Source organism: Tupaia chinensis, unplaced genomic scaffold, assembly GCF_000334495.1.
Source record: "Tupaia chinensis unplaced genomic scaffold, TupChi_1.0 Scaffold000228_1, whole genome shotgun sequence".
Classification (NCBI taxonomy): Eukaryota; Metazoa; Chordata; class Mammalia; order Scandentia; family Tupaiidae; genus Tupaia; species Tupaia belangeri.
In genome coordinates, this window is record NW_006159703.1 from 2,350,966 (window position 1) to 2,362,023 (window position 11,058).

General features: G+C 45.7%; 1 protein-coding gene across 1 annotated transcript; it reads right to left on the reverse strand.

Annotated features, from left to right (window-relative positions):
• Positions 1-306: 306 nt before the first annotated feature.
• GPR151 (G protein-coupled receptor 151) lies at positions 307-1,569 on the reverse strand. The gene has a single exon (XM_006148041.1). It carries the CDS (start codon positions 1,567-1,569, stop codon positions 307-309), a length of 1,263 nt encoding a protein of 420 aa, XP_006148103.1.
• Positions 1,570-11,058: the final 9,489 nt, after the last annotated feature.

The following is an 11,058-nucleotide window of genomic DNA, read 5'->3' on the forward strand; positions in this document are numbered from 1 at the left end:
CCCCCCCCCCTATAAAAAAGAGCCATCATGAACAAGTGACAGAACAGTGCATCTATAATCACTGTGACAGCGTTTTTACACATTTAAAATGAATGATTTGGACAGCCAGGTTCTAATTCTGAAACTCCTAACACAGCATTGTGTTTACCAGACTGCATGTTTTGAAAATGCAGAATGTGAAGCATATTTATAATTCCTAATGGTAATCATTTTATCATTTTATGATAAAGTTAGCCTTATTAAATAGCAATACAAGTAAATAAAATAATCACCATTCGTTTTGCTCTGAAACTTAAATCTTATTTATCACAACCCTCCTGTCTCTTGATCATGTTCCCAGGGGATGGGGTCATTGTCTTGGACAGCAGGGACTGTGTCTCTCTCATGCCAGAACTGCTCCACGTCAGGGAGGATGGGGATCTCTGTCTTCTCAGTTTTCTCTTTGCTGGATGAGGGAGAGCTAGGTTTCGCTTCCTCTGGTATGGATGTTGGAGACTCTGGAGATGGAACCTTTCCTGGTAGGACCTCTGAGTTGCCAGCTGGTATTTCCTGAGACTGAGAGGCCCTTGGAGGTTTTTTGATTATCATCCATTTCCAGAAGCCTTTCAAGCCCTCCTTGAACTCCTCTGACATCACTAGAAAAATGAGAGGATTTGCTGAAGAGATGGAAAACATCAGGACTTGAGACAGGGCTATGAAGCCTTGTGGTGGGGTCGGGCCTCCGGCCTTCAAGTGCCATACCCACAACCAAGCTATCCATTCTGGGAGCCACAGGAGAGCAGAGGTGATGGCAATGCGCAGCAACATCACTGTGAGCTGCTTAGAGCGCAGCTGGTTTCTCAGATTTTGAGTCTTAGTTCCTCGTTTCTTACATTGGCCATAAGCTCTCCAGAAATAAAAGGTGGCAAAGAGTAATGGGAGGCAAAATACCAGGAGAGGGTAGAGCTTACCAAACATTGACATGAACTTTTCGGCCACAGCTGGTACATCCACGAGACACATTTCCACACCTGCGTGATGCCTGGTGGTGCTAAAAAACCATTCCGGCAGGGGTAACAGACTGGCCGCCGCCCAGATGGCCACCAGCACTGACCAGATGGTGCAGTTGTGGATACTCACTTGCTTGGCTGGGTCGCTTGCATACATGAAGCATGCTTTGGCCACTGCAACGATTGTCAGGCTCTTGGCTGCCATGCAGGTGTGGATGAACCAGTCAGAGGACTTGCAGACAAACCATCCTAGGTCCCAGACGCCTTTGGAGTAGGCTGTAGCTCGGACAGGTGCAGAAAACAGCAGGAGGAAGAGGTCAGCCAGGCTAAGGTTGAGAATCAGGGAGTGGATCATGGATGGCTTTCCTTTCCAAGCACTGTGAAGGAGGATGCCGATCACACACAGGTTCTCCACGAAACCCACCAGGCAGACGGCCACCAAGAGAGCTAGGATGATGGTTCTCCAGTCCTTGGAGTCAGAGGGCAGGTACCCTCCAGCAAAATGGAGGTAAGCCAGGGATGCGTTCATGGTGCTGGAGTTGGAGTTTGCAATGGCAGCTGCCAGCATCACCCTTTCCATTCGGCTCCTCCCAACACAAGTTCTCCGATTTAGATTTGTCTCTGCCTTAGCTCCTTTGCATAGGAAATGAATACTTTGTCATCAGTGTCAAATGACACCTCTGGACCCTCCCTTTGCTTCCTGAGAGCAGAACGTGGGAAAAGGTCCACTGCTAAGCCTGGCTCTGCTGTGTCTGCTGCTCTGCTGTGTGTGATGTACTTGCGACTGCGCTGAGTGACAGCAGGAGGGCATGGTTGCTGCTCATTAGCAAGTCTTAACCAAATTGTCAGCCCTGTGGAGCAATAAAAATATACCTATAAATAATAAATGAAGAGAGCACACATGCTAGTGGGACATGTCCCTGGCTAGGAGCAAGGGAGGAGTGATGGTGCTTGTCACTAGAGCCAGTCAAGCAATTATTTCCAACCAGCTATTTCTAAAACTTCACTGAGGTCTGTAATTCAGTAAACTACATCGGAAGCAAGCCCTTTAAACTTAGGCATGCCACAGCATCACTTAGATGGCTTGATCCAGTAGGTCTGAAATAGGTCCCAAGAATATGCCCCCCTGTTTTTGTTTTTTTTATTTAAAGAATTAAATTTTGTTTTAATCCTATTTATTTATTTTAATTTGACCAGAGAGGGATAGTGAGAGAGAGAGAGAGAAATTAAATAAGCAAGCCACAAGGTCCAGGATTCAAACTGCGATTGGCCATGTGTGAGTCCAGCGCCCCCAACCACCACACCACCTGCCGGCCCCAAATTTGCCCATCTAACAAGTCCCTTGGGATATTGTGGATCAGGAGAGTCACTGTCTTAAGCAACCAGCTCCGCTTCTCCTTCCTGCTTGGAAGAGGCGCTTCCTCTTTACCCAACCCTCACCACCACTTCAGCCCTGTAAACTGAGCTCCAACCATAGTTGGATATTGGGGGGAGGGGGGAGTTGGAAAGAAGTCCTATTTTATTTATTTTTAGAGAGATTTTTGCTATAGGGCACATGTGCTCGTCAGAGAGACAGAAAGTGAAGAAACACCTCCCCCCCAAGGAGGGATGCCATGCCACAATCCCTTCTTCATTCTCCTCTCGGAATCATGAGCATGCATGCACGCATGCCTGGCGTGAGTTTCAAGCCTCCAGGCCCAGAACGCAAACCACGGTTGGCCATGTAGGAGTCCAGCGCCTTAACCACATCCCCCCTGCTGCCCCCCCCCCCCCCCCCCGCCCCGGTCCTATTTTACAATTACAGATGACTGTAATGTGAGTTTTCAAGGGGTAGAGTCTGACTTAGAGCTGCCTAACATACTAATAAGACTGCTCAGCAAGTGCTGGTGAGGAGGGCAACCAAATGATGACCTAAGCTCCTTTCACAGGAATTCTTGTGAAAGAAATTTACTGCGATAAAAACTGAAGGAAAAAAACATATTTCTTCTGGAAGGCACTTGAAAGAGTCTAAAGAAATAGTGAAAAGAAAAAATATTTCTGGATAAAATGATTCTAGCACCTGTCTTGAAATTTTAGGGGCAGTTGCTTCCTAGCAACCTGCCCACCCAAATGTCTTTTGGGTGTACTTCTTTTCTAAAAATATTTCTTTCCTATTAAATTCTCTTTTCTACCAGCAGGTGGCGTTGGTGGGTAAGGCACTGGACACTTCCACATGACTGGCCATGATTCCAGTCCTGGACGTGGTGGCTTAAAGCTTTCTCACTTTCTCTCTCTCTCTGTGTGCATGTGTCTCTGGTCAAGTTAAAATAAATGAATGAATAAAATTAAATAATTCTTTAAACAATTTTTTAGGTATTCCAGGTAGGGGCTGGGGGATGAGGGGTGCTGGAATTGTTTAAAGGGGTCTGTGGATTGGGAATGAGGATACGTCCTATCCCAAATGTGGCTGAATTGGAAATGCTTTTAGCATGTTACAGTAGAGACTGCTGGGCTGGGGGTCAATCTTCTGGATTCTAGTACAAATTCTACTTTTATCATTTTTTCTCAGTAAGGGAAGGGCATGACATTTAAAATTCCCTATGTCCCAGAACTCAGTAAGTACTGACTAACACGGCTATTGAGAAAGCCGACAGTAGAGCTGGGTTTCTTTAATCCATTTCTTTTCTTCTTTTTTTTTTTTTTTTTTGGAGAGGTTTTTGCTATAGGGCACATGCGCTTGCCAGACAGAGAGACAGAGAGACAGAAAGCGAGAAATCACCCCCCAGGGGGGATGGCCACGCCACAATCCCTTCTTCTCCATTCTCCTCTCGGGATCTTGGGCACGCACGCACACGCGCCCGGCGTGAGTTTTAAGCCACCGGGTCCGGGACGCAAACCGTGGTCTACTACATGAGAGTCCAGCGATATAGCCATTACGCTAACTGCTGGTCCCTCTTTAATCCACTTTTGATTTATTTTCCTTCCCTCTCCTTCTGGAAATCATTGTACCTATAAAACAGTAAGTAAAAGAGGGTGGCGCTTTAACCAGTAGCACACAGTACTGGGAACAATGAAATATCCTTAAGCAAGCCTTCACAGTGCCAACTGGGAAAGCCCCAGAGCTGAGAAGGCTTGCCCATAATGTTTACCCACCTTTTATTTTCTTTTGAGAGACTTTTGCTATAGAGCATGTGTGCTCGCCAGAGAGACAGACAGAAAGCGAGAAATCACCTCTCAGGGGGGATGACCATGCCGCAATCCCATCTCCTCCATTGGGATTTTGGGCACGCACATGCGCCTGGAGTAAGTTTTAAGCCGTTTTAAGCTGCCGAGTCTGAAACTGGATTGCTGGTCGACTACATGGGACTCCAGTGATGTAACCATTACGCCATCTGCTGGTCCCTGTTTACCCATTTTCAAAGAATGCACCTGGAGGTCCAGTGGGGGAATGCAGAGTTTTACTTAGAAGCAGGACAGGATGCTCCTCTGACCGGGTAGAGAATGGTCCGGGCCATCACTGAGCACAGACTCAGATTATTCACATTCAGATGACAGAGCACAATCCACCACTGGTGAGATCTGCACAGACCCTGTCTGCAAGGCTAGGGTCTGGTTTCTACACTCATTGAAGATTACAATAAGGGGCCGGCAGGTGACATGGTGGTTAAAGGCGCTGGACTTCCACATGGCTGATTGGGGTTCAAGTCCTGGACCTGGTGACTTGCTTTCTCACCTTCCCTCTCTCTCTTTCTGTGTCTTTCTCTGATCAAACTGGACAATAATAGTAAATAATATTATATAAAATAATTCTTTAAATAAACAAAGATTACAATGAGAGATTCACCCAAGAGCATTCACCCAAGCGAGCACATTAATACAGTGCTTCCGATCTTGGGAGGCTGACGTGAGAGGGGCGAATGCCCCTCTCAGCAGCCCTGATCACAAGTGAGTCCATGAGGTCAGGGGACGTTCACGACGTGTTCACGAGGCCCAGCTGGACCAGCAGCCATGTCTCGAGGAGTCAGGGCCAAGAGAGGAGGCGAGACGGGAGGAGAGCTCAGTGTGTGGAGACCACCTGCACAGCCTCACTGTTGGGGTGAAGAGTCCCACACTGACGAGAGAGCAGAGGGGTGTGGAGAGAAACACAAGTGTTAGAGCAAGTGAATGTTTTGCAAACGATAGAAAAGTCATTCCACCTGATATTTGTGTAAAAGAACTCAGGACAGAAAACAAATACCGCTTCATATCACGGCGTGTAAGCTGATGCTCAGGCCCCAACGGTGTCTGAGAGAAAAAGTTAAATAGGCTCAAAAGAGCTTTCAGTCATGGCAGTTTTGACTCTTACTAGACAACAGAGGGAACTAGACTTCGGGTGGTTCTTTCCAAATGTATTGAAATTGACTCAGGGGGAATCCTCAGGTGCTCCAGTTAGGGACAAAGTGGCCTGAAGGACTGGAAGATAGCTTTCTTCATTCTTTAGGTGGAAATTTATTTTTACTTTTTTTTTTTTTTTTGAGAGATTTTTGCTATAGGGCATGTGTGCTCATGGAGAGACAGAGAGAGACAGAGAGACAGAAAGCGAGAAGTCACCCTCCAGGGAGGATGACCACGCTGCAATCCCTTCTTCATTCTCCTCTTGGGATTTTTTTGGGCACACATGCACACACATCTGCTGGGTCCAGGACACATGCACACGCATCTGCTGGGTCCAGGACTTGAACCGCAGTCGACTACATGGGAGTCCAGTGATATAACGGCTACACCTTCTGCTGGTCCCTATTTCTACTTTTCACTTTAAAATAATTGCAAATAGAAAAAAATTTAAGAATGTTATACCCTTCATGCAGGTTTACTGGCTATAACATCTTGCCGCAGTTCTTTTTCTGACTTCAACAAGTTTGTGGGAAAATAGAATTAAAGTGTAAGTTTATTTCAGTGCAAAAAAAATTTGAAATAGTTTTCATTGTACTTATTTTCCATGAGCTTTTCTGAATGCACACACACATACTCACATGTAGGTATACATACACATATGCACGCCGGGTTCTGTTCTCAGATGACGATGCGGAGACATCGAGAAATAACTTGCCATGGGTCTGTAGCTCACACAGCTAGTAGATGACAGATGTGTTATAGGAATCCTTGTGGGTCTGATTCCAGAGTTTTTCAGCAATATGTAACCTGTCTCACCAAGGAAGTTGTGAGATACTGTTTTTTAAGCAATGAGATTTTCAAATTGGTATAGTTTCTGCAATAAGGATGACTATGTTGAGCCTTTGGTAGTGGGCACACAAAACTTGTGTACTTTTCCTTCAGTGAATACTTACTGAGCAATTTCTCTTCTGTGCTAGGCTGTTAAGAGAGTCCCTTTTTTTTTTTTTTTTTTTTTTTTGAGAGGTTTTCGCTATAGGGCGCGTGCGCTCGCCAGACAGAGAGAGACACAGAGACAGAAAGCGAGAAATCATCCCCCAGAGGGGATGGTCACGCCGCAATCCCTTCTCCTCCATTCTCCTCTCGGGATCTTGGGCACGCACGCACACGCGCCCGGCCTGAGTTTTAAGCCACCGGGTCTGGGATGCGAACCGTGGTTGACTACGTGGGAGTCCAGTGACATAGCCATTATGCTAACTGCTGGTTCCCAAGAGATTCCCTTCTCTTGAGGATCTACAATTTAGTGGGGGAAACAGACAAACATGAAATGTCAGTACCAGGCCGGGCTGCAAGAATACTAGCTGTTGTGGATGCCTGGAGCAGGGACACGTGAGCCTAACCAGGTTCAGGTTTGGGGCCAGGGACAGGCAAAGGCTTTTCGGAAGAGATGCTATCTCAACTGAGACCAGTCATGCACCTGTTACTCATCTCTGTTGAAGTCTTCTTTTTTTTTTTTAGAATTATTTAATTTAATTTAATTTATTATTTATTCATTTCTTTTTTTAATAATTATTTATTTAACTTTATTTGTTCATTTATTTTTAATTTGACCAGAGAGAGACATACACAGACAGAGAGAAAGAGAAGTGAGAAAGTAACCCACCAGGTCTGGGACTCGAACTGTGATTGGCCATGTGGCAATGTCCAGTGCCTTAACCACCATGCCTCCCACTGGTCCCAATTATTTATTCATTTCAATTTGACCAGAGAGGGACAGATAACGAGAAAGGGAAGAGAGAGAGAGAGAGAAAGTCACCAGGTCCAGGACTTGAGCCACAGTTGGCCATGTGGGAATCCAGCACCTATAACCACCATGCCACCTGCCGGCCCCCTGTCGAAGTCTTCTTGGAGTTCTTCTTTGTTGTGTATTTGGTACCTCTGTATTAAACACAGAAAACAGCTGCTTCCTATCGGAGGCATTAGCCTTGTTGACTTCAGGGCTCTGTGAACCTGGCAGTCTACAGGTTGCCAGGGTCTAAGCAGTGCAGGTGAAGCTCTGGTGCACAGTGGATGGGGCTGGCCTCTGCTGACCAACTGCAGCTTGTTTGCAGGTTGGACACTTAAAGAGCATGCTCAGCTCCGTTCGTGCAGACTTTGCGCTCATTAGCCGTCGTGTGCAGTATTTCCCTGTCACCTCGCTCCCACCCCAACGTTGATAGAACAGCTACAATACAAGGTGAGTGCTTCTTTGTTCACTGCACTGCTTTGCCGAGGCTCGTTCTCTGCACTTTCCTGGTTGTGCTCCTTGTTGGTCTACAGTTACCTTGGTTTTTAAATTAATTAATTAATATTAATTAATTAATAATATTATTTTATTTATTTTTTGAGAGATCTTTGCTATAGGGCATGTGCACTCACCAGAAAGACAGAGAGAGACAGAGAGACAGAAAGCGAGAAATCACCCCCCGGGGGGATGGCCACATCACAATCCCTTCTCCTCCATTCTTCTCTCCGGATCTTGGGCGCACACACCTGGCGTGAGTTTAAGCCACCGGGTCTGGGACTTGAACCATGATCAGCTACATGGGAGTTCAGCAACATAGCCATTATGCTAACTGCTGGTCCCCAGTTACCTTGGTTTTGGTGCAGAACCTTTGGTTGTGGGGCCTTCCAGAGTTATGTGCCCATTACTTAGAGTCTGGTATTCGAGTGTTCTTCCAAGCTGGGGAGTGAGCTGAGTGGAAACCCATCTGTAAGGTGCGTGTTCATGGAGGTGTGGCTGGTTCTGAGTGGCCTCTCCTCAAGAGACCCTGCCCCCGTCCCCCACAACACTGCTAAGGGGTGATAGAAGATTGTGCTGTTAGTTAGAAAGCAATCTTCAAGTCTAAAAACAGATAATTATTGTTTCAGGTTCAATAATTATTAAGTCCTTTAGTACCTGTGTCTCTAGACTCGATGGCCACTCTATATATTTCAAATTCTGCAGAACTGGGAGATGGGAAACCCGACCTTTGTTCCTGAAAAATGTGACTGTTGAGTTGGAAAGGGCCCATTTGGACTAACAGGCTCCAAGTCTCATTTTCCAGATGTGGAGACGGATGCTCCGAATGTGTGAGTCACTTGTCTTGGGTCAGCAAGGCACAAGGTAGAGTCCTGGAATCTCACCCTCCAGGTGGATATACTTTCTTCTTCACCATCTCGTACTTTCTCCTGCCAGGGCTTTTTGCTTCCATTAATAGCTGCTCATTTTTTCCCCCTTAATGGCTATTTGCCTTAGTCTCTGAAAGATAGTCTTTTTCCTTTTTATTTGTTATTATAATTCAAAAATTTGCTATAGGGCATACATGCTCAGTAGAGAGAAAGGAGAGAGAGAGGGAGAGAGAAAGGAGAGAAAGAGAGAGCAAGCTGCCAGGCTTAAGGCTCGAATCCCGGTTTGCCAAGTGGGAGTCTAGTGTTCTAATCACCACGCCACCTGCTGGCCCCAATAGCTGCTCATTTTGACTTTATGGGGGATAACATTTGGACACAGATATGAGAGCTCTTTGGAAAGTTGCTAAGAATGGAAGGAGGTGGCTGCGTTGTGCTAGGTTGTGCAGAACTTTAGCCTTTTCTTGAAAAGAACACGCATGGTCCTATCCAGACACAACCACGGTTGATGTTGATATATTCTATTCCTCTTTTTATCTTCCCAGGAGTGTTTTATTCGTGTATTGGTATAATACAGATTATAATTGTAGCGATGATTTTTGTTCAACGTAATGAAGGGCCCTAGTCAACTAAAAAACCCCTGGAGAGAACTGTCTTGGGGGTTGATTTCTCCACAATGAAGGCAGCATGGGTCCCTCTTCAGTAGGGACACATTGTCCTTGAGGGACAGAACCTCAGCAAGTACTAAAAGCACTAAAATATCTCCATAAGTTCAGAGAGTTCAAAATTCAGCTTTATATATAGTAAGAGCATCCCTGGCTATAGGGATCTTGTTTTATAGAATATATTTTGCTATGGGTCCTTACTGCATGACGTATTCTATCATTTTGAGGAAAGTTTCGATGTTAAAATCAAAATTCCATTGCCACAACCATCTTGTACAATAATATTTTTCACTTTCATTTCTTTTTTTTTTTTTTTTGAGAGGTTTTCGCTATAGGGCGCGTGCACTAGCCAGACAGACAGAGAGAGACAGAGACAGAAAGCGAGAAATCACCCCCCAGGGAGGATGGTCACGCCACAATCCCTTCTCATCCATTCTCCTCTCGGGATCTTGGGCACACACGCACACGCGCCCGGTGTGAGTTTTAAGCCACCGGGTCCGGGACGCAAACCGCGGTCGACTACGTGGGAGTCCAGCGACATAGCCATTACGCTAACTGCTGGTTCCCTATTTTTCCCTCTTTTTGTAAAAAAGCAGCTTTATCCACTTATTTACATGTCATGCGATCTGCCCGTTCAAGAGTGCATTTGAAGGTTTGGGGAATCCCGCTTTCTTCATGCCTTGCCCACCAGCTGCCACCAGGGCGCGGGCTACGCTGTCTGTGCTCAGCCCCGGCTAGCTGTTTTCATGACACCAACCAGCAGATGGCGCGGCTTCTCCACGTGTTTCGACTATCCCAGGACCTGACGTGCTCCGAGAATAATGCGGAGGGTCAAGAGATCCACTGATTTCTTGGCAGGCTTTTAAGAAAGGAAGGTACGTTGCCTTCCTCGCGCCCCAGACTTTGCCTTCTTAAAATAGACAAGGCAGCTCTCTTGAGTTATGGTGTTTTGCCCATTACATTTACTCTTGAGAGGAAAAAATGTTTATTATTTTTTAGCATCTCCTGTAACAAAACATCATATTCCAGGTTTTTGAAAGAAAATATTTTGTTTTAGTTTTGTTGTAGAGAGATTTGCTACAAGGCACACGCACTCGCTGGAAAGACAGAGAGACAGAGATACAGAAAGTGAGAAATCGTCCCCTGAGCCGGATGGCCGTGCCACAATCCCTTCTCATCTAGTCTCGAGATTTTGGGTTCCCACGCACACATGCCTGGTGTGAGTTTCAAGCTGCTCGGTCCGGGACTCAAACTGTGGTCAGCCACGTGGGAGTCCAGCAATGTAACCACTACACCATCTGCTAGTCCAAGGAAAGATGTTTTGATGGAGCAGAAGGAGGGCTATAGAATCTGATTCCAAAGTTTCAACTGTGTGTCCATCACCTTCTCTGCTGAATGCATTATAACAGACAAAAATTAACATTTTCCCTCTCTGCCTACACATTTTTGTTGAAATGACAGGAAATTCACTTATGGTTTTCTTCTATTACTTTCCTATCTGATGCATTTTTAACTTCCTATAATTGAGAAGTTGAAATCTGCAAGCTTAAATTATTCTCAGAAATATATCTATAAATGTTATCTTTGTAAATTTGTTTTTAATTAGAGAAGATGCTTATATCACGTTATAGAAGAAACTGAGGTGTCTGGAAGTGAAGACTTGCTGGTAGTTACAAAGCTGGTTAGTTCCTGTGACCAGCAGTTAGCATAATGGCTATGTTGCTGAACTCCCATGTAGCCAACCGCGGTTCGAGTCCCGGACCCGGTGGCTTAAACTCATGCCGGGTGTGTGTGCATGTGTACCCAAGACACCAAGAGGAGAATGGAGGAGAAGGGATTGCGGCATGACCATCCCCTCTGGGGAGTGATTTCTTGCTTTCTGTCTCTCTCTCTCTCTCTCTCTCTCT